Here is a 23,513-nt window from a genome sequence, read left to right as displayed (position 1 = left end):
CGAACGAAATATACGAGTTGAAAAATGGTGTTTATTTTCATTTTTAAATAAATGTTGATTTTTGGTTGATTCTTCGCAGTGGCGTGGCCGTGTCCTGCGGGGAATGCAGCAGCAGCGGAACCAGCGACATCACGGAGCCCGGTTCCCCGTGCAGCACGAGCAGCGACGAGGGGGTAGCAGCCGTGAGGGGCGCATCCGCTAGTCCACTGCCGTCCCTACCCAAGCTGGCGCCCTCCTCGCAGATCAGCACCAGGCCCCAGTGGCCCTGGACCCCGCCCCTCGCGGCCACCGCGTGCTCCACCTACAAGAGGCTGAAGGGCGAGCCCGAGGCTGGCGCCCTGCCGAGGTCCGGGGCCGCGGATCCCGGGTTCAGGGGGAGCGGCAAGTCGGCCGGCAAGCCGAGCGCCGCCGGCCATCATCATCACCACCACCACGAGTCCCAGGGGAAGATCACCGAGTACTTCAAAACCCAGATCAAACCCCAGCAACCCAAGGTGATTGCTGTCTTATTTTTTTTTTTTTTACGTTTTTCTTTGATTCATCTCGACAATGATACCGATCTTTACGAGTATCCCCCCCGATCGAAAGATCGAGAAGAGTTTATTTCTCCGTTATTTAGAATTTCGTAATATTGAGTTTGATTCGCGTATATTAAATTGTAGAATAATCGATTAATTTATTCGTGAAGAGGAATTAAAGTTGATTATTCCCCTCTCCCGATTTTTCGATCGAAAGATCGAGAAGACTTTATTTCTCCATTAAATCAATGATCTTATGAATATTTAGAATTTAATAATAAAAATTTGATTCGCGTATATTAAATTGTAGAATAATCGATTAATTTATTTGTGAAGAGGAATTAAAGTTGATTATTCCCCGCCACCGATTTTTCGATCGAAAGATTAAGAAGAGTTTATTTGTCTATTAAATCAATGATACTGATGTTACGAATATTTAGAATTTAATAATATTGAATATATGTTAAATTGTAGAATAATCGATTAATTCGTGAAGAGGAATTAAATTTGATTATTCCCCTCCCCCGATTTTTCGATCGAAAGATTGAGAAAAGTTTATTTCTTTATTAAATCAATATATTGATGTTATGAATATTTAGAATTTAGTAATATTGAATATATGTTAAATTGTAGAATAATCGATTAATTTATTCGTGAAGAGGAATTATTGAAAGTTGATTATACCCCTCTCCCGATTTTTCGATCGAAAGATCGAGAAGAGCAGCAAAGTGATGTCGGTGCTTAAATCAATGATATTGATCTTACGAATATTTAGAATTTAATAATATTGAATTTCGTATATGTTAAATTGTAAAATAATCATCCCAATAAAAATTCCATTAATTCATTCGTGAACAGTTCCATCAGTAAAAATTAAAGTTGATGCATTATTTCCCTCTTCTAATTTTTTTGATTAACGATCGATGTATTTTTCCGATCGAAAGATCGAGAAGAGCAGAAAGGCGATGTCGATGCTTAAATTAATACTGATCTTACGAATATTTAGAATTTAATAATATTGAATTTCATATATGTTAAATTAATAATAATTTAAATAATTCCAATAAAAATTCCATTATGATTAATTCATTCGTGAACAGGATTTAAATGATTGATTATTCCCCTTCCTCGATTTTTCGATCGAAAGATTAAGAAGAGCAGCAAGATCGGTGCTGATTTATTTCTCCATTAAATCAATGATACTGATCTTATAAGTATCCAGAATTTGATTCACATATATTAAATTGTAGAATAATTCATTCATGAAGAGGAATTAAATTTGATTATTCCCCTCTCCCGATTTTTCGATTGAAAGATCGAGAAGAGTTTATTTCTCCACTAAATCAACGATACTGATCTTACGAATATTTAAAATTTAGTAATATTGAATATATGTTAAATTGTAGAATAATCGATTAATTCGTGAAGAGGAATTAAATTTGATTATTCCCCTCCCCCGATTTTTCGATCGAAAGATCGAGAAGAATTTATTTCTCCACTAAATCAACGATACTGATCTTACGAATATTTAGAATTTAGTAATATTGAACATATATTAAATTGTAGAATAATAGATTAATTCATTCGAAGAGGAATTAAATTTGATTATTCCCCTCTCCCGATTTTTCGATCGAAAGATTAAGAAGAGTTTATTTCTCCATTAAATCAACGATACTGATCTTACGAATATTTAGAATTTAGTAATATTGAATATATATTAAATTGTAGAATAATTTCAAAAATTCCATTACGATTAATTCAGTTAAAGTTGATTATCCCCCTTCCCCGGATATTTTCGACTAACGATTAATTTATCTTCCCGACGGAAAGATCAAGAAGAGCAGCGAGGCGATGTCGGTGCTGGTCGCGAAGAGTTCGTCGGAATTTCGCAGGCCGGCTGCCACTGTGCAGAGGAGCAAGGCGGGTCTGGCCAAGTACCTGGGCGCCGTGTCGGCGTCGGGCAACGATTGGGAAGTGAGAAGCCTGGCCATGTCCCCGCCGCCCACCAAGAAGCCGCCGTTGGTCGTGGTGCCGAGGGCGAACGGCAAGATGGAGAAGAAATTGCCTAAACCGGTGCCCAGCCTGCCCATCTCGAACGAGGTGTTGAAGAGCATCCCCAGCTGCAAGATCTCCTCGCTCAGGTAAAAAACGCCTCGACCCTTTAAACCGGGACCGAGTCCCGTTTTCCCGCCTTTAACGGCTCGCCTCCGCTCCAGGCTGACGTCGGACGCGAGCTCGAACGCGAAGAACGGCGTCTCGTCCCCGCCCGCGACGCCCGCCCCCGCCCTGGGCAACGTGGAGGCGGCCGCGCTCGACTTCAAGGGTTGCATCCTTTCGAAGCCGCACGTGAACGAGAACAACAATCTGACGAACGGGTGCGGGGGGATCCTGGGCTCGTTGAGGGCGTCGCAGGGTGGGCAAGACCCGTTGAAGAGATTCCCGCCCGAGGAGGGTGGCAAGGAGGGCAAGGAGAGGCAGGTGAGGCCCGCGGACGAGGACGACGTCGAGGAGGAGGAGGAGGACTCGAGGAGCAGCGAATCGAAACCACCCCTATCGCCGATACTCTCCGCGCCGACCACCATACGATTCCCTGCACGGGAGCCGGAGAAGGACAGGCAACAGGCGACGGACAGCGGCGTGTGCCGATGGGACAAGTGCGAGGAGAGCTTCGAGTCGAGCGGCGAACTTCTCGAACATTTGCAGGTAATTCGAAAGTGGAGCGTTGCATTCGATTCGACTCGATTCGTTTCGTTTCGTCTCGTTTCGTTTCATTTCGTTTCGATTCGATTCGATTCGGAGGTAACTCGATCGGAATAATAAACCACCTGTATCGCGTTTCCCGTTTTTATATTGTTGATGTTGATGTTGTTGTTGTTGTTGGTTCGTGTGTTTTCGGGACACAAAAGATTCGGATCTTTTTTTTTTATCTTCCCTTCACCCCCCCTCCCCCCCCCCCCCCTCGTCGCGAAATCGATATATCGCGACACTTTCGTGGCTATCGAATGTCCGGTAGATATATAGGATTTCAACGTGGTCAATGGTACGATATGTGTATTGGCTATTATTAAAAATGAGGGAGAGAGAGAGAGAGAGAGAGAGAGAAAAGAAAAAAAAGAGAGTGGTTTGTTTGACAAGTGATTTTGGTTCCGCGTTCCTTCAGGTAGCTCATATCAACACCCAGACAGGGAGCGACAACTTCGTATGCCAGTGGCAGGGTTGCAAGGTGCAGGGGAGGAGTTCCTGTTCGAGGAGGTGGTTGGAACGGCACGTGTTGTCTCACGGTGGGAACAAGCCCTTCCGGTGCATAGTCGACGGCTGCGGCAGCAGATTCAGCTCTCAGGTAATGCCTCCTCGATTCCATGGCAAAAAGTATAAGTTGATTCTTTTTTGCATTCGGGAAATCGGAATCCTCGATCCGAGTCGATTTTCGATCTCCGATCATCCTTTCGAGCGTGAATCGACGATGGATAAGGCAGTTTTTTCCGTCGTTTCGTCAACGACGACGATCCTCTTTGTCCCGTCCACCTCGCGGCGAAAGAATCGTGGACCGCCATCGCTTTTCGTTCCAACCGAAGATCGTTCGTAATCGAAAATCGGTGAGATTTTCAAGGAAGAGTTTGGCGCTCGCCGCAAACCCGATACTTTTTTCCTTTTTCAGAATTCAACGGAGTCCCCCGGATATGTTGTGTTGCCGTTTGTGTCCCAACTTTGTCCTTTCCTATCGAGACCGAGACCTGTTTCTATGTATCCGTGCCAATAATCGTTTCGCGCGACCAGCGAACCATGTCCATGTGTGCGCACACTAACGAAACATGTTTTTTCTACTATGTTTATGTCGAGCACGAGCGTCAACTTGCGTACTTCAACGACGAGCCTCCTCGCGAATCGAAGTATACATACCAGATGCAGAGATGATTCTTTCCTACTTTCTTTTTTTTCCTTTTTTTTTTTTTTTTTTTTGTTATGAAACTCGATGCCGTCGAATGGTTAGGTAATGTATCGTTGCGCGCAAAAAACGAGGGACTACGCGTTCGATTTAACGTTAAATTTTTATTCACGAAATTTTGTTGTTTGTTGAATCGGGGCGAACTGTACTCCCTGGTTTTCGATTCCTTAAAACTTAAGAAAGAGAGATAGAGAAAGAGAGAGAAATTGATCCGTGCCGGTTAAGAAGATTAAAGATTGCAAACGCTCTTCTTTACCGACTTCTCGAGGGTGCACGTAAGTATGGGAAAAAAGCGGAGAAATTTGCCTCGGTCGATTCGGTTTGCTCGGGATGAGAATGGCGGGCATTTTCCAGGGACGGCCTGGAGACAAAAAAAGAACTGTCCACCCGCAATCGAGAGACACGTCGCTTCTCCCGAAGCGAAAAGGAGGAACTAGTTCGATCGCGTTTTTTTTTTTACGGTTTTGATCGCGGCTAGATTCATCCGCACCGTGAGACTCGCCTCGCGGTCAGATGGAAACCATTTTGGAAAATAGTCAACGCTCACGACTCGCCGCGACGGAACGTGTCTCGTTCGAAGCAAATCTCTCTCATCTCGCGCCAGGGGACTTTTTTCTTTTTTTCAACATTTTTATCCAATCCTAAATTTATCTTAATCACGGTACTCAGTTATTGTGTACCCGATCGATCGAATCAAAATTCGAGTCTTATATTTATTTATTTTTTTTTTTTTCAAATTTATTCTCCCCGGAACGTGCCCAATTCCGGACGAATGATCGAACGAAATATGCTTTGCAGACGGCTCTCGAGAGGCACGTGAACGGACACTTTAATCAACCGGAAACGAGCAACAATAACGCTAGACGGAGCTGCGAGAGCGGAGGGAAATTGGTGAGAAGAAACGGTAAACGGCTTCGATACAGGCGGCAACCGTGGTCAGGTAGATACCGTCTTTTCCCATCGAGACAGGATCCCCTCGAACGGACTCGTAATTTTTTTCCCTCTTTTTTCAACAGCGAGACTGTTCGATTACTTCGATTCAGGGGTGATGGAGGGTCTTCAGCACAGGTTGTTACAATTGGCAAAGTCGAGGACGCAAGGTCGTCTCGCTGAGACACCAGGAAATTCGATGGCCCTAACTAGTCAAGTAAGAAGAGACACTCACTCACTTTATGTTTATATACACGATCGATCGTAATAATCTCTGATCCTTTTCTTCTTCATCTTCTTCTTCTTCTTCTTCAGGTATTAGCCCGAAGAGTAGAAATGGACGGGAAGACTAAAGTATTGTTACGATGGTACCCTCAAGATATGTGAGTGAACACTCTTTCTTGCACTTCATTTTTTTTTCTATTCCTCTTATCTTATTTTACAAAACTTTAAATATTTTTTTTCCATTTCCACGAGCAGCGAGCCGGACGAATGGGTATTAGAGTCGGAAGTACAAAGCACGAAAAACGTAGGAATACGGAAAGTGGCGGCGTCTCACCCGGAGGAGGTGAGCTTGGCCCTGTTCTCGGCAGTGGGCAGCACTGAGCCGTCGTCGATGCGGGTTAAGCAGCGCCGGAAACCGGCCAAGAACTCGTGATAATGCCGATCGAGAATGATCGAAGGGAAAAGCGTGACCAAGTAGCCAAGACGAAGATCGAGCCAGAGAGAACGAGAATAGAGAGACGAGTCCTGTATCAGGACGATCGCGCTTTCTGGTATGGAAACTGGGGGAAAAAAAAGAAATAAAAAAGAAAGCCTAGCAAAAATTAAACTGGAACCTGAATACAGGTAATTCAGGGAAGGGTAACCTGGGTTAGAGACGCCCTCTCGTTTCGAGAGGTGGAAATGCATGGCCCGAAAACGGTTGGAGATTGGATCGGATTGGTTAACATGTCCGAAATGGGAGAATCCATGAGGATCTGTGAGATTCGAGGGAAAGAGAGAGAGAGAGAGAGAGAAAGGAGGGAAGATGAACGAACGGGGACGAAGAATTAAGAACGTAGAGCTAAGAATATACCCAAAGGAGAGGAAAGAGTAATTACTACATTCTAATTTATTTAGCCTAAATCGAACGAAAAAATCGTTAGGTGATATATTTAGTAGTCGTGGATAGCGATGAAATGGATATTCTTGTTGCCTATCGATACCAAATTTTGAAAAAAAAAACGTTGGGGTCGATTCCTGCCACGAGTGCCTGTGATACTCGAAGCTGCGACACTCGTCGGACTCGGAAGAGCTAGGCTTGGGCCTCAAAAGTGCCTCACCGTGGATACGATTTTATATACCGTTGACCGTCGTCACCAAGACCAATCGAGAGAGAGAGAGAGAGAGAGAGACGGTGGAGTTGAATTAAAATGAAAGAGAGAAAAGAAAGAAAAATGCAAAAAAAAAAAAAAATACAAAAAGAGAAAAAAACGAGAAGCCGAAGGAAACAATAATGCAAGATAGAAGAGACGCAAGAGAGAATTTTACTTGGATACAACTTTGATTACTTACTTGATAATGCGTGATTAAGCGAAGAAGAGAGTAATAATAATAATAATAATAATAATAATAATAATAATAATAATTAATAATAATAATTAATAATAATTAATAATAATAATAATGATAAAAAGCTAAAAGTAAAAAAAAAGAACAAAGAAGTAAGGGAAAAAAAAAAGAAATGCAAACTATTAAATGTTAGTTAAACGAGATTGTAAGGAGATAATCACTCTGGTGGCCTTAAGAATCAATTAATATCTAACAATGGCCCCTTGGCACTTCCGGGCCCTGTTCAACTACTACCCCCTGAGATGAGAGAGAGAGAGAGAGAGAGATAGAGAGAAAAGGGGTGTGAAGAAATGGAGACGTGTGTTTCGACTCACCCTCGACCCTCGACCAACTTTTAAAAGGAGATGTATCTACCTCGATCTTCAACTCGGTAGAAATTCGTGCAGGCCGTTGTGTCGTGCGACGTGCGGAGATAAAGAGAGATGGAGAGAGAGAGAGAGAGAGAGAGAGAGAAAGGTAAGGAAAGAAGAGGGGGCGTGTATATGCATGGGCGGTGTGTTATCGGATAAAGGAATCTTGGGAGAAGGCGACAACGGAAGAGGGCAATAGCCAAAGAGACGAATGTAAATGGAAATCACCGAAGAATAGACGAAACAAAGAAAAAGAAGAAAGAAGAGAGAAGAAAATAGAGATACAGATTCGTTGTTACTTTCACGAGAGAGAATGTATAATGAAACAAAGATTGAAACTTGAAACGGTAAGAGAGAGACAGTCGAACGACCGATGTGCCAATGGGATTTCTATCGAGATTTATCCGTTTTCCCCTCTTCGAGAGAGAAAAAAAAGAAAGGAAAAAATAGAGAGAGAGAGAATATCGTGTACGAAACGAGATAGAAAAGTAGAGAGAAGAGAAAGGGAAAGAGAGTAAAAAAAAAAAAGTAAATAAACAAGAAGAAAAGTCGGAACGAGGTTGCTTTGTTGTTTTCGTGCTTAAAACTTGTTTCATTTCTCTGTCCGTACTTCAACCTATTTTTATCTTCCCTATGCTTAGTTACGTGCAGCGAAAATGTCAATGCTGCAAACTCTGGCGAAACGAAATCGAGCAAAAGGTTTCTTATTATTCCATTTAACCCTCTCGTTCTTATATTCCGATCGACAAAAAAAAGAAAGAAAAGAAAAGGAAAATCAGAATAAAAGTAGGAGTCTCCAATGATTTTTCATTTCAAAAGCAACTGTACATTATATATTATATACATATGTATATATATATCCTCTTTATGATTCCCGAATTCAAACTCTCTCAGTTCCAAGTCTCTGTATCGTCTCAACGTTTTTCATCCGATTCGACGGAAAAAAAGAAGGGAAGATAATATAATATCGAAGAATTTTGCACGGCAGATCAGCTATCGGAATCGCGACGAGAGAGAAAAAGGTTAGAAATCACTCGGTCGGTCAGTCGGGGATACCTGCGATAAAAAAGGAGCGACTCTATAGGAAAGAAAACGGGATAAAAAAAGAAAGAAGAACCGAGTGAGTATTCGACAGCGTGAGAGCATCGACTGCTGTATCGACCGTAACGAACGAAAAGTTGTTACCACTCTGAACAAGGATGAAACACGATGGCTGTGTTACATTTTCCACAGGAGTTACTAAAGGGTTGGGGGAGTAATACGAAAGCGAATCGTTTACAAAGAGAAAGAAGAAGAAGAAGAAGGAGGAGGAGGAAGAGGAGAAGGAGGAGGAGAACTTATGGATAATGGATGAGTGTGTGCCGGATCGCTATTTTCATAGGTGTTAGGTTAGACACGCCGAGATCGTAGAAAATATATTTCTCGTATCGCGGAAATTTCTGACATCATGGAATGTGGATGCCGCACGATTGTACACATATATAATTATGTAGAGAGTAAAGTGAATACTTGTAAATTAAGAGGAGTAACAAAGTGGGAGGGGTGGATTATTCGACGTGTCGACGACGTGTTGTGTAGCTGGTACGAGGACGGGAAAAGAGATATTGCAAGGAGAAGGAGAAAGAGAGAGAGAGAGAGAGAGGAAAAAAAAGAGAAAGAACGAAGGAGAAAAATTATGGAAGGAAGGAAGGAAGAGACAACTGGAGAGAGAGCGAGAAGGAAAATGAAAAATGAGCATACTGGGACATACACACACACGGACAGAAGCACATCTACACACACCAGCTAAGAAACACTGCCAATACGATTGTAATTAAGAACTCTAGGCTAATTGGTCGATTAATTATTCTTACTATTATTATTATTACGATTAACTGTATAATCCGATAGATCTCTAGTTGCCGCGGATGGATAAGTGGTTTACGATGTGTCCTTTGTTGCTTCAGGCCCGTGCGTGCGTGCGTGCGTGCATGCGTGCGTGAGCGAGTGCGCGAGTGAAAAATTATTCGTCACCGGAATAACCGGTAATTATACGAAAATGAAACTCTCGTTGGTTTCCTTTACGCAGAGAAAAGAAAAAAAAAAATGAAAAAAAGTACCGGCGCACGTGCCGACGGCAACGGGATATATATATATATATTCGCGGACGAGCGTATGTAAATAGTTAGTTGAAATTATCTGTAAATCGCCTGATGATACGGGCCACTGCCTCTTCTTTTAGAAGGATATCGAAACTGTCCCGAATGGGGCGGCGCACAGCCTATTGTCAGCTTACACGATTCCAAGCGAGAAGGAGATTCACTTTTTTGATCTTTTGAATTCTCGTTTCGGAAGAGAGAGAGACGTACACGTACACACACACATATACACACACACATTATATATATATATATACATACACACGTTTGGGTGTTCAGCATTAGAAGAGAAGAGGAACGCCGCGATGAAATGGAATCGAAGAGGGAGATCCGTTCTGGCTCGTTATGGAAGGAAGAAGCGATTCGCAGGAGAGGAAAGAAGAAACGCGTCACTGCCAAATATCGCGCACTGCCACCCGTTCAAATACCATGGACGCAACTTTCAGAAACCGTCTCTTTAATTAATTTAACTTTTCGAGTTTGCTACCGCGAATCACCGTTTTTTCTCACCGTCCCGCGCCTAAACTGGTCGCCCTCCGATCGATTCTTTTTCTTTCTTTCTTTTTTTTTTTTTTTTCTCTCTTCTCTCTTAACATTCTTCAGCTCCTTTTTTAGATCCGTTTTTTTTGCGCGAACGTTGCGCGTCACGCGCGCTTACTGCCAGTCTCATCACGTTGGACGCGAAACCAAGGCACTGCCAGCGAAAACATAAACACGTAGGAAAATCCGTATCACGTATATATATATATATATTTATATATATGTACATAACAGCTATATGTGTATACAAGTTAAACTCACCGTTTACTCACGCAGAGATAAAATTATCGATCGATTTTTTTTCGTTTAGCGCGCGGTATATTCTGCCCCCCTCTCCTTTCCCCTCTTCCACCGCTCGCCTACCACGGTCCCTTTTTTTCTTCTTTTTATCTTTCCCCTCGTTCTGCTTTTTTCCCCCTTTCCCTCCCATGTTGTGGCATCTTTCTGCCAGTGCCATGTAACATATCTCACGCCGCGCACTTCGTTTCTCTCTCTACTTTTTTTCGTCCCGTTTCTTTTCTTTCCCTTCTTCCTCCTCCTTCTCTTTCTCTTCGTGTTCATCTTTGTGTTCATGTTCGCGTTTGATTTACTTCGTGGCGTGATCGGTGGATTCGATCGTCGTTCCTTTCGCTCCACTCTCGTCGCGTTCTAACGATCTTTCTCGTCGAGATGATCGATTAGGTGAGATATATATATATATATCTATATATATATATATATATATATATATATATATATATATATATATATATATATAGATCGGTCGGTAACGAAGAAACTTTTTATCACGGGTGGGACCAATTTCTATTTTGCGCGGGAACTCGTGTTAGTACGTACGTTTTTTTTCTCTCTCTCTCTCTCTCTCTCTCTCTCTCTCTCTCTCTCTCTCTCTCTTTCTCTCTCTCGTAGAATTATTTCGAAAGCATCGATACGATGCGTGTTAACGTGGGCAGGGGGGGAGGGGGCGCGTCGTGTCGTGTTTAGTCGTATTTAGAAAGGTATATAATCGAATTATCGATTAGGTTTAGAACGTTTTCGCAACGTTGTTTAGATAGAAATTATTAAGTTTACTCGATTTACTCGATAATTATTAGACATTTATGATTGTACGTTTGTTTTTTGTGCGAGGGTGGATCGGCGGGAAACGCTTTCGGTTTATTCGGTATTCGATCACGCTTGATCTCGTGGCAGTGAACCGTGGCGGGAAATTTAGATCGATAGCGAGAAATGAAAATGAAAATCTGATCTTATTTCGGACCTGCCCCAACAATTTTTCGACATTTTTAGATTATTATTATTATTATTATTATTATTATAATATATATATATGTATATATATGTATGTATATACATATATATACATTTATATGCACACGTACACACACACACACACACACACGTACACACGTACACACACACGTATATATTATAATCATCATAGTTCGCTTCGGAAAAGACTGTCCGCATTTAGTGTATAGGATCTAATTATTGTGTGATTCTATTTCAAGTAAACGGAAAAAGAAAAGAAAAGAAAAGAAAAGAAAAAAAAAGAAAAAAAGAAAAAAAAAAGGGGAAAAAAAAAAAAGAAAAAAAGGAATCGGAGTAGAGATATTCGATGCTGTGAATAATAAATTACCAGTTCTTTCATCAATTGATTTATTCTAACATTCGTCGTATTTTTGTTTTTTTTCTTCTTCTTCTTTTTTTTTTTAACCATTCGTCGATTCGTATCGTTCGTGAACCGAGATGACCGTTGTGTATTTGAAAAAAAAAAAAAAAAGACAAAAAAAAAAACATCAACATCAAAAGACAAAAGACGGAAAAATAGGAAAGGACAAATCAAATTGTTCAGTTTGAAATATTGATTTTTCGTTTCGAGTTCGACATTTTTCTTCCTTTTTCTTTCCCTCCCCCCTTTCTTTTCCTAAGAGGGGGGAGAAAAAAAATTGTATTCGTTCGCAATACTATTCCCTTTTAATACCATTTTTTTTTTTATTATACATATATATATATATACATATGTATGTTTGTATGTATATATATATACATATATCGAACGTGTTTTTTTCCCCCGTGCTAGGATTAGTAAAGTATCCGCGTTATTTTACGCATTAAACAATAATAAATGTATATTTTAACGAAACGTTGTAAAGTTTTACATAAGGTAATTAGGATATTCGTTAGGATTGAAAAAACGAGAGGGGAGAGACTCGGGCTGAGGAACAGTTACGAGGCGTGTTTCAACTTGTGTTTTTCAAAACAGATGTATCGTTTGAAGAGTGTGTGCATGTTGTATTGTTCGCGATCGTGGCTGTTCACTCGGTTCTCTTCGACTTTGTACATGTGTAAAACGTATGCGAAAGACTGTGGAGGAGTGAGAGAGAGAGAGAGAGAGAGAGAGAGAGAGAGAGAGCGTGGTCGCGTGTGTATATGCATGCTTGCGCGTGAGAGAGAGAGAGAGAGAGCACGCGGTTATAATGGATCGTTTAGAGCACTGTGTAAATAAAGATACACGATCGATTACGAGTCGCGATGTTTGGGACAAAAAAGAAACTATATATATATATATATGTATATGTATATGTATATGTATATGTATATGTGTATATATATATAGACGAAGAAACGATAGGCGCAAAAAAAGAGCGAGAGGAAGGCGAAGGAGACAGAGAGAAGGAGGAAAGAAAGAAGAACGATGGTACGACGACGGTTTCGTATTTTTGCAAACGACAGATTATGAGAGTTAACTTGATATATAGAAGCGGACGAGACGCGTATGCATCGTCCGGAATAATTTTTTTCCTTTCGTTCCTTTGCGTTCGACATGCTGCGGCTCTTCCGAATAAAAAAAAAGAAATATTAACGTTTTTTTTCCCTTTTTTTTTTTTTTTTGCATTTTTTTTTCTTTCTCTTTCTTTTCAAAGGAAAAACGAATATCGATGGTTAAACGACGATTGCTCGGAGACACGAGGACGCGTGTTCGTTCAACGGGTAATTATAATTAATTGTTCTTTTCGTGTTCCATCGATTCGACTGTCTGAAAACTCGCATACGACGTAACATACTTAAAGCAACTAGTGGATAAGTTTGTAAAAAGTTTTGTGAAATTGAATTTATAAATTCTCATTCCAGTCGGTTTGTCGTCCATGTTCGAACCCTCGAGCACGATCTTCCACGCTCCAATCCATCGTCACATATTTTTTTTTTTTTCTTCTTTTAATCGCAATCACGCGCAGGGAAAAAAAAGCAATATACCGCGAATAAATAAACCGCGTGCACGCGTTTCGGCCGGTTCTAGCGTACGAATGGAGCGTATTCGAGGGTTAAATCGAGGCCGAGAAACAGCTTCGAAACGTAGTTCGCGTTTCGAAATTCGAACAAGTGATTTTTATCGATTTCATCGGCGTTTTATTTCCCTCAAAAATTTGCCGAAATTTACCGCGTTCGAATTTCGAAACCGCTTTCATACGCTGTTCGGAACGAAATTTCGCCGTTTCTTTCTAACAAAGGAGGGGGGAGGGGGATTTAAAGGGATTTCGTGGACGACGCGCGAAAGAGGCACGAAACACGACGATAAAACTTGTATATTGAATACGAGGCTTTCTAGTTTTCACGGCTCTCTCTTGAAGAAATCGCGCTCGAAGAAAACTATTGTAACTGGGCGCGCCTCTTTGATATAAATAATATTACTAATTAAAAAAAAAAAAAAAAAAAAAAACAAAAAAAAAGAAAAAAAGACGCAGCTTACGGCAAAATTTGTAAAATGTACAAAGAAAAAAAAAGAAAAAAAGAAAGGATGAAAATAAAGAGTAAACGAAGAGTTGAGAAACGATTTACAGAGGAGAGGGAGAATCGAGACATGTTTTACCAGTGTAAATATCGAGCCGGCTAAGGATATTGCGGATATAGTGTTTGCATTTATTATAAATTCTATGTAGAAACGGGCGGAAGAGAGAATGATTCTCGTGTCCCCTCGAGAGAGAATGAGAAAGAGAGAGAGAGATATTGTTTCCTACATACGATCGCAATGGATCGGTATACGATACACGCGTCTATCCTTTCGTCAAATTTTCCATTGTTCCCCGACGTTCGAGCCTCGTGCCGATTATCGATCGTACGACCACACGTTCCACGCGTTCCTTCCCTCTCGGCCGAGCTTCGCCTCTTACGTTCCACCGAACGTAACGAGCCGCCATTTTCTTCTCCGTCGTAAAGGCGAGCAAAAAAAGAGAACGAGATAAATCGGATAATAAAAACACACACACACACATATATATACATATAAATACATATTATAAATATATATACATTTATATACATATACACGTATATGTATAAAGTTTAAAAACGTTGAGATGTGATCGATCGATAGAGGAATCGGCACCGCTGTCTTTCAACCTTCGAAAACTGGAAAGCCTGCTCCGATCGCCTTTTTTTTTTTTTACTTTAACCGTTTTATCGAGCCGATCGTTTCTTTGAACGACACACAATTTTTCCGACCAAGTGGCAATAAATTGTCCCCGATAGAATTGTGTGAAGAAAGATGTACCTACTTGTTATCGCGTGTACACGAGCGAGATGCAACGATAAACGAGACGAGGAATTAAATTTTTGGGACGATCGGTTGCCACTTCGTTGTCGCAAATTCGTGTTTTTTCTTCGCGACTGACGAGCCGATTAACGATTTGAAAAAAGGAGAGAAAAAATCGAGGAGAGTTCGCTTCGCACTGCCAAAAATAAAAATAAAAAAAAAAGAAAGAAAGGAAGGAAGAAGGGGATAAAAGAGCTCAATGTCTCGCGCTTCACGATGCGCGTTGTTACCGATCCTGTCGTGAGCGATCGTCGAAAAAGCACCGCCGGTGTTCATTCTAATCCACACTTATACAGATATAGTGGTACCGCTACTGCTATTACTACTATTACTACTACTACTACTATTACTATTACTACTACTGCTACCCGAGAGGAGGAGAGAATAAAATTAAAAAAAAGAAAAAAAAATGAGAAACAATACGCGTAGAGGGGGGGGTAAGGAGAGGAGAGGAGTATAAGATAATATAAACTTAGATAAAAACTGCGATTTTTTAAAAAAACCCGATTAATTAAATCGCGCGAGAACAGAGAAGAAGAAGAAGAAGAAGAAGAAGAAGCTAAGCGCGTCGAACAGTGCTTTTGACTTTTTTGGACTATTTTCATGTACAAACACGAAATGACGGTTTATAGCTCAAGGAGAAACATTAAAAAAAAAAGAGACAGATATTGTAAGAGAGTAATAATAATTTGACGGTTACGATATCGTAACACGCGTTTTCTTCTTTCCATCCGTCACTTTTCTTCCCCCCTCCCAATTTCGTCTCTCTTTCTCTTTAACCTTCAATCGTGACAAGTTTGCGATTATTCGAGAAATAATTAATTTATTGCGTATATTTTTTTTTCGTATATATTCGAGGAAGAGAGAATATCTCGCGTGGAAGCACGGTTCGCTTCCGTTTCCGGTACGAAACGCCACCCCCGTGACGAGAGGAACACGATATTCCCGCAGGCGGTGAGGAAACCCGATCTTTGTCTCGGGATCAACTCTTGGCGCAACCTGTTGGCCACGGGCCGAAACGTTGACAACGTTGGAAGAAATTCGATAAGTCGGCGCGCGCGCGCGCGCGCCTCTTTTTCACGGATGAACAAAATTCGGTTGCGAGAGCGAGAGAGAGAAGACGATATAATTAAACCGTGGACGGTTTACGGTTACACGGTTACGATTCTAACTCTAGCTCCTCTTCTCCTGGAGCCCTCTTTCGATTGGCTCGCGAACTCGTCAATTACCGGAATGGCCGAACGAGACTAACCGACTCCGTGTGATTTTATCTCTCGTTTTTAAACGAGCGCCCATTCCGTTCCGGGGAGAGTGAATTTTTTGAAACGATCTCGCGAACAAAAGACTTTCGCGAGATTCGTAAAAGCTCATCAGTTTTATAAATTATAAAATTACAACAGGCGTCATTGTCCCGTGTAGACGTGTCGTTAATTAGAAAGTCGGATATTTAATTTTGTTTATACGAATACGCGGTATATATCGGTCCGCTTGGTCTTTGTACAGTTACTCACCATTATTCCCCGGCAAATTCCCGTAAGGAGAAAGCTGAAAAGCGACGAAGAAATTGTCCCCGGCGAGGAGAGGTTCGCGGCGGCGACGTGGCCGACGGAACGAAGATGGTGAAAAAAAAAAAAAAGGTAAGTAAGCCAGGTGGGAAAAACGGGCGCGTCCCGGGTAATCGGGAGACGAACGATTCCTTGATTTACCCGTTCGGCTTGGAAACACTGTTTACCAGCTGGCCGGCGAAAGAACGGGAAGGAGACCTGGAATGGTAATGGTAATGGTAATGGTACCGGTGCAGAACGTCGGGAACGCGGAGTTCGTTTCTTGCCTCGTACCCTCGACGTCGTCGAGTTTGTTCTTCTTCGTCGTTTGGATACAGTTAAGGGAACACCGGGATGAAATTCAGTCCATCCGATTCCGAGTCCCACAGGTCCTTCTATATATATATATATCCTCGTTTCGATCGTTTCGCAATTATTATCGGAACTCGATTTTACTACCGTAATTTGTCTCTTTGTTTGTTTGTCGTGTCGTTAGATAAGCTTGTTGGTTAAAGCTTTTATCTTTTCGAGCAATCTGACAAAACAAATTGACGACCGGCAACATATTTAACGATCCGAACATATTTCCATTAAATTTTCATTACATTTGAAAAATTGTGTTTTATTTATCGTTAGAGTGGACATTTTGATTTCACTATCGTGATTAATTTGGCGCCACTTTTTTTCACAAATGTAATGGCGTCGCACACGTTGCACAAATGATAAAGAAATCGAATTTGCACTCGTATGTGTTGCACATCGATGAACAACAGTCGTCGAAACAACGGACATACGTGTCGAGAATTTAATACGTTTCGAATAATTTTCGCAATTATCAATTATTCAGTTAACGTATCGTATAACATGCATCGTATGCACGTACGAATGGATTGATTTTTGGAAGAAAATATTCATCTCGCTGTCGTAGTTTTAATACGCACGTAACTAGAGTCACCGACCCAGTATCCCACTATCCCACGAAAATCACTAATTTTATTTGATCACCGCTGTGATATTCGTCCGTAATCTATACGAATTAACACTGTTTAAATTTAATCGAGAGCGAGGGGGACAAAACACGAATACGGCCGAGACGAAATTTCATTTCAAGCGGTTCGGTCGGCTTCCAGATGCGGCGCTGCGATCGCGGCGTTGGAGGTTGTGGGTAGTCGCGAGCGTGAGTTCAGACCGGTAAGACGTATTTGTGGTCGTCCCGTGTTTGTGATATACGTCAAACGCGCGCCTCGGCGCGAAAACGAGGGTGTCGATTTAACGTTGCTCGTGCTTTAAAGTGTTCTTACGGAAGTGCTAGTGTGACCGTCCAACGGACGAGTAGTGTTAAACGAACTTGATCGACTAGTGAGAAGAAGAACTCGATAGAAGAGAGAAATTGAACAGCGCGTTTCTCACCACTCCCGAACGAATTTCGTTGAAACGTCATCTTCTTCGTCAGTAGTGAGTATCTTTGATCTTTCCTGGCTCGTGTTAATCGATCGCGACACGCAAACACGAATGAAATCATCACCATTGAATTCGATCGATGAATTGTTTCTGGTTTTTCGTAATTTAAAAAAACGACTCGCGTCGATAACGTAGAGTTTTGCTGCATTTCGTAACGATCATGACGACACGTCTTTGGCGACGATTTTTATATGACGTTTCTATTACTGCGACTTTTTTTATCGACGTACCACTTAAATTTCTCTATCACCGACAATTATTTCATCACCGACGATAATAATTATTTCACAATGTGTTATAGCGTGGTCGTCAATCGATTTGAAATGCGCCGAACGTTCGCGATTAATAACGTCGTAGATCGACCTTCCGTGTTTTGTTTGATATTTCCGTTTCCATAGAATTTGATGTTGTTGGCTGATCAATGCTCTGCTAATCGAGAAAATCAAAACGTTTATTCCGAAATGAAAAAGAAATTCGATGAATTTACTAATGGCTATCGTCAATATCGCTCTCGTTTATCCCAGCAATTTTTACAATTTTTAACCATCGATTCGGATTAATGCAAAATGGAAGCTCTCGAAAATTTCGATTTTCTGTACAGTTTACTCGGATACAAGCGTGGTGCGGAAACAATCGTTGTTATATTTCGCAAAATGTATTTCGATTTTATTCTCTACTCGAAAACGTAACTCCATTTTGTCAACACGCGACGATTGCGTCTTGGAATCCACAAATTTTCGGCCAAGGATATTTCGCTGGTAAACAAACGGTTTTTTGCTATCCGGTGACGAGTCGCGCGAGCGTGTAACTCAAATAGAGCACGCTTTTCTCGAAGTACTTTGGCACGTGTAACGTTTCCCCTGCATATCTGTCTCCGACAACAGGTTTTCGTGCACGTAAATGTTTATTTTGTTTACGTAACCCGTCGAAGGCTGATTGCGTTCGATCCAATGGGACACGATTCGCCTCTTTTTTTCTCCTTTAGGTCGTTTTACGACCTAATCGACCGCTCGAAGTAAAAAAAAAAGTTCTCGGTTAAAACGAAATCGGCGTATCGAATCGTATCGCGAAATCACGCTCGTTTCAGAAGAATTTCACAGAGACTCGTTCTACACCTACGCCGCAATGGCGTGGAGTATTCGCCCGGCGTAGATAGTCGTAAAAGACACGGTGGAGGTTCGTCGACTCGAGGTAAAGTCATGCGCGGCGTGGTGTCGTGTCTTATTTAGAATTTCAGCGAGATTCCGTTGTTGAATTCCGGCACGAGCGGTCGTATTTCACGGAGAAGGGCTAGGGAGAGACGTGTAACGGGCGTCGAGAGAGGATTTCCCTAGCGCGATCTCGTTAGTATCTCGATGAAATATACAGGTGCAAAGTAAATGCCGCGCGCATTTTTCCGTTCGCGGGGTCAGATAAGAGGGATCCTTGGGCCGTTCGTTGCTGTTCATATGCTTCCACGATGGAGGTCGCGCGTTCTCTGGATCAGAGGCTGGAACGGAGGAGGCGTTATTCCTTTCTCACGAACAATCCTTTTTCCATCTCATTTCCTGTTTGCCTGACATTCGACCTCCTCCTTCTCCTCCTCGCGGCGTGATTACCTCGCGTTTTGAAAAATCGCGCGAGACATTTGCACGTGAGTTTGCGAATTTTTCGATTCGCCAATAGCAACGTTGCGCGGGATGACGGGGCGAGAATTATTCGCGTGGCCATTAGTCAAAGCTCGCCATCGCCGATCTGAACGGTTGGATGCGCGGATCGCGGCCAATAAGCGCGATAGGTGGAAAAAGCAACGAAATATATATCGTTGACACGAATCAATTGGCTTCCGTTCATGGTTCTCGCGGCCACGAGTCGAGCGTAACGAGCCAACCTTTCAGACGTTTCACACTGCTCGTAACGCTGGTAATCAGTGATGTAACCCGGCGTCTCTCTCTCTCTCTCTCTCTCTCTCTCTCACGGCCACGAACAGCTGACAGCATCGCGGAAAATTGGCGAGGATGAGTCGGCCGAATGATCGAAAACGCTTATAATGCCGATCCCCGTAATTTCGTCGCGGTTAATTGGCAGCTTTGAAAAACATCCCCGTTCACGATTCACGCGAATGACTTTTTCTCGCGAACTCGACTCGCCTCGGCGCATGCTCGAGAAGAAAGAAAGAGAGAAACGATGGGGCGCAATTCGGGTAAACGGAGCGTCTCTCGAATTAATTAAATTGATTCGAAAGGCGTTCGGTCTCCACGATTTCCTTCCCCGCTTATCGTTATCGCTTATACGAGGTGCGCTTTATGTCATCCAATCCAGATGCACGAGCGAGATAATGCGACGATGCCGGTATTCGTACGTAAATGAACAACACGCACGTCGCTACGTAGCTAGGATGATTTATCGTTTCACGGCTCAAGGATACCCGTGCCGCCTTATCTTGGCCAATTATGCCCAAGTTGATAACAGGTGGAGAACAAGACGCAATAAAGTTTCGTTTCGTTTCGTTTCGTCGGATTAGACGTCTCTCTCGATCTCCCGCTTATGAAACGTCTCGATTGTTCCTGATTCAAACTAAACGAATTATGGAGCGACCGGCGATTTTTCTCTTCCGATCCTTGCGTTATCGAAACGAACGTGTTCTCCCCCCCTCCTCATAAGGATTGACAATTACGATCGAACACGACGTCACAGCGTGCTCAATGGTTAAAAATAACGTCTCTCTTCCGGTCTCGATCTCCTCGAGCCTGTTTATCTCGATATATTTTTCTTCGATTTTGCGCGTGTAACGCGCGTCATCGATGATAAATTCTCTCTCTCTCGCGCACGATAACGCTAACTCTCTCGCCATCGCCGCCTCGATTTCGACGAAGAAAAGAGTTCTTTCACGCCTCTCCCCCCCCTCGAAAAAAAGGGGTATGTCCCGGGGAAGCGTTTGCATAATACATCTTTCGCGGGTCGTTGTCCTGCGAAATTGCTCGTAAACAATAAAGCGACACGCGACAAAGGATCGGCGCGGTGAATGGCGCCCCCCTCTTACCCCCTCGCCTTTAAAATTAATCGACTCCGTTCTCTTCCGATGTGCGTGCTCTGCTTGCACCGTTCTGAGTGATAATTTTCTGCCTGATAATTTTTTTTTTTTGAGAGAGAAAGCAACCTCTCGAAAGAGCAATATAGGGATATTAAAAAAAAAAAAAAAAAAGGGTGAAGGAAAGGAGGCGGGATATTTTTTCCCAGAGACTTGGAATTTGAAATTGAATCCACGATATGAAAGATCGTGGATGAATTCAGGGAGGGGAAGGGAGAAATAAGGTCAACGCGGCTGTTTTCTTCCGATATTAAAAAACCAGAGTCAGAGAGGGAGAGTTTGAGAAAAAGTTTTCCAGACTCTCTCTCGAATCGTATTTTGAACTGTATTCGTCGAGAAAAAAAAAGAGAGAGAGAGAGAAAAGATAAAGACGAATCGGCGCGCGTATCCTCTACGACTGTCTCTGTCTCTGTCTCTCGACTCGGCTCGACTCGGCTCGCAACGTCGCGGCCCTTCCCCTCCGCCCGCCTCCCCGCCGCCCTCGGCCCAAAATCAATATAGGCGCCCGCTACCGGCGGCGACGCCACCGACGTCGTTTCCACCCAGCATTCACCCGACCGACCCTGTGTCCGCCTCCATCTTTCGTTTCCTTCTCCGCCCTTTATCTTATCCCCCCCCCTTCGAGATAATTCGAGTCGAATCGAAAATAATAACGGTTGGTTGTAAATTCGTATATTAGTTTTCCTCGATCGCGAGCGAGGTATTCTTTCTTTTAACTTGGTTCCCGAACGGAATGCAGAGAGTCTAAGTTTCGAAGGTGTGTTTCGTGATTGCGTTTGCACGAGAAACGCGAAACACATCGGTGTTTTAAAAGAGACGAGGGAATGCCGTTAGAATGCTGTATTGTTATTTATTGTCATGACCACGCTCGTTTTTTAAGTAGACCAACAGTCGTATGTATATATATGTATGTGTGTTTCAAATGATCGTTAAAAATTCATACGATAGAAGGTGGATCGATGTTTGAGAAATAACGGGAAGGGAAGATAAGCGGATATTTTTTTTTTTTTGGATCGATCGGGTTTCGGTATCACTCGGACAAACGGCCGGCTTAAATCGATCTCGAAGCCCCGCGAAAGAGCGGAAAGTCGATAGTCGGTGAACCCTATAGCGCGGAAGCCTATTGCATTCAATAGACGATCCTCGTCGCCGCCAGATGCTATCTCTCTATATTCACCGATGTTCGACCAGTGAAAGCATCTTGTCGCGTCCGATTCGACGCATAATTGCCATTGTTGGCCGTGTTTCGTTCGCCGTAACATTTATCCTGTCCCGTTCCCTCTTTATTTTTCTTCTCCTTCCGAGTCGTTTCACCATCCGATATATCCTCCCCCCCCCCCTCTCGCCGCTTTATGGCTTCTGTCGCGCCTTCCCGTCCGTTCCGTTTTTCTTTATCGTCTTCCCTTCTCTGTTCTTCACGCGCGCCTCACTTTGTGTACCTCGATGTATCTTTCGCGACGCGAAATTCGGTCGGTATACGTGTCGGCGGTCGTGTCGGTAACGTCAACCCGCCGTTCCTTCTCGCTCTCTCACCGTAAATTCTTACGATGCGCGACAAGGAAGGCGAGCATCGAGAATTCGAGCAAAACGCTCGAGCGGCGGAGACGAAAAGTTGGCCTCGGTTGCCTCGGTTTATCGATCACACGGTTTTCCCAGCTGACGCCAATTGGCCGAATCGCGCTGCTTCCCCTCCCCCCCTGCGATATCGATGGAATATCGGGGTCGTTGCACGACTTTCCAGGATAATTTATTACGGCCGCTGCGTTTCGCAGTCGCGACAGGGTTGGCGTAAACAACCTTTTTCTTCCCCCATGTCTCCCAACGAAAAAGCGTAGGGTGGAAAAGCAAGGAAAATAGATCGATACCGAAACCTTTTCTTTCTCTCTCGCAATCGTTCGACTATATATAATCTTCTCTTTCTTCGATTGTTTCTTCGATATGATTCTTCGATTTTTGCGTGAAAAAAAAAAGAGTAAATTTTTCTCCCCCCCCATCTCCGGTACTTTCCTGTTCGTTCACTCTCGCCGAGTTATTTTTTTTTTTTTTTCCAACTCTCGAGCTCTTTGACGCCCCCGCCGAGTTTTCCCTTCCACCCTATATACCACGAATCCCTCTTCACGGGTGCTCGATGATGCGTACGATGCACACGATCCTAGTCAACCTTTGCGTCCGAGCATTTTTATAGCACCATTTTTCCAACCCCTCTCTGCAAACCGACCGCTGTTTCCACCCCTGGCTGCTAAATAGCAGCAGCTTTGATCTGGTCGAAATTCGCCGTTGCTTCCACGAAATATTAACACTAACTTCCCTATCTCTCTCTCTCTCTCTCTTTTTCTCAAAAATTCTCAAAAGTAAGACAGAGAGAGAAATATCGCGAAAATGGATGAAGAGGAGGCTCGACCCTAATTCTTCTTCTCCTTCTTCCTTCGAAACAAAGGCGAAGTATTATTTATATTATCACCCCTCTCTCTCCTGGATTCGTAATTCTTACGTCAGGAATTAATACGGGAAGAGAGGAGAAAGTCGAATAATATCGTTCCTTTTCGCGGCGGAGTCGAAAAGTTGGCAAAAGAGAGATTGGAAATGACGGGACCGGTCAATCGTGTCCCGGCGTCTCGCGGAAGTCGGATGGCCATCAATTTCTCGGCCCGCGAGGAGCAGTGGAAGTGGCACGCACGCCGCGACGCGGCAACACCGGCCCCCACCTCTAATCCCCGTTCAAAGTTTCGATCGATTAACGCGAAGATCCGATTCTCTCTCTCTCTCTCTTTCCTCGCCGATCAATCCAAGCGAATTATTTTACAACGCCAC

General features: G+C 42.9%; 2 protein-coding genes and 1 long non-coding RNA gene across 12 annotated transcripts in view; 2 read left to right on the top strand and 1 right to left on the bottom strand.

The window, feature by feature from the left end:
* LOC408661 overlaps window positions 1-11,830 on the top strand; it is a 72,303-nt gene extending 60,473 nt beyond the window's left edge. Inside the window, exons 2-9 of one of the 2 annotated variants that reach the window (XM_026439095.1) lie at window positions 80-494; window positions 2,349-2,659; window positions 2,735-3,221; window positions 3,679-3,858; window positions 5,263-5,404; window positions 5,481-5,611; window positions 5,710-5,777; window positions 5,875-11,830. In XM_026439095.1, the coding sequence (XP_026294880.1) occupies window positions 80-494; window positions 2,349-2,659; window positions 2,735-3,221; window positions 3,679-3,858; window positions 5,263-5,404; window positions 5,481-5,611; window positions 5,710-5,777; window positions 5,875-6,052 (1,912 nt within the window). In that variant the 3' untranslated portion in view covers window positions 6,053-11,830. Of the gene's footprint in view, window positions 1-79; window positions 495-2,348; window positions 2,660-2,734; window positions 3,222-3,678; window positions 3,859-4,176; window positions 4,479-5,262; window positions 5,405-5,480; window positions 5,612-5,709; window positions 5,778-5,874 lie in introns of those variants that run through there. The other variant, XM_026439096.1, reaches the window with a different exon arrangement.
* A 2,259-nt stretch (window positions 11,831-14,089) lies between these two features.
* LOC107964028 lies at window positions 14,090-17,208 on the bottom strand. The gene is made up of 2 exons (XR_001702082.2): window positions 16,466-17,208; window positions 14,090-16,390 (listed from the first exon to the last, which is right to left on the bottom strand). It is a non-coding gene; the product is annotated as an uncharacterized LOC107964028 (long non-coding RNA).
* A 135-nt stretch (window positions 17,209-17,343) lies between these two features.
* Window positions 17,344-23,513, top strand: part of LOC726461 (protein shank) — a 102,068-nt gene continuing 95,898 nt past the window's right edge. For 8 of the 9 annotated variants that reach the window (XM_026439091.1, XM_026439087.1, XM_026439092.1 and 5 more), the window contains exon 1: window positions 17,344-17,626. The gene's annotated coding sequence lies outside the window, so the exon portion shown is untranslated. The remainder of the gene's footprint in view (window positions 17,627-23,513) is intronic. The other variant, XM_026439084.1, reaches the window with a different exon arrangement.

This window comes from Apis mellifera, linkage group LG2 (assembly GCF_003254395.2).
Source record: "Apis mellifera strain DH4 linkage group LG2, Amel_HAv3.1, whole genome shotgun sequence".
NCBI classification, from domain to species: Eukaryota; Metazoa; Arthropoda; class Insecta; order Hymenoptera; family Apidae; genus Apis; species Apis mellifera.
This window is presented reverse-complemented; position numbering and strand designations above follow the sequence as displayed.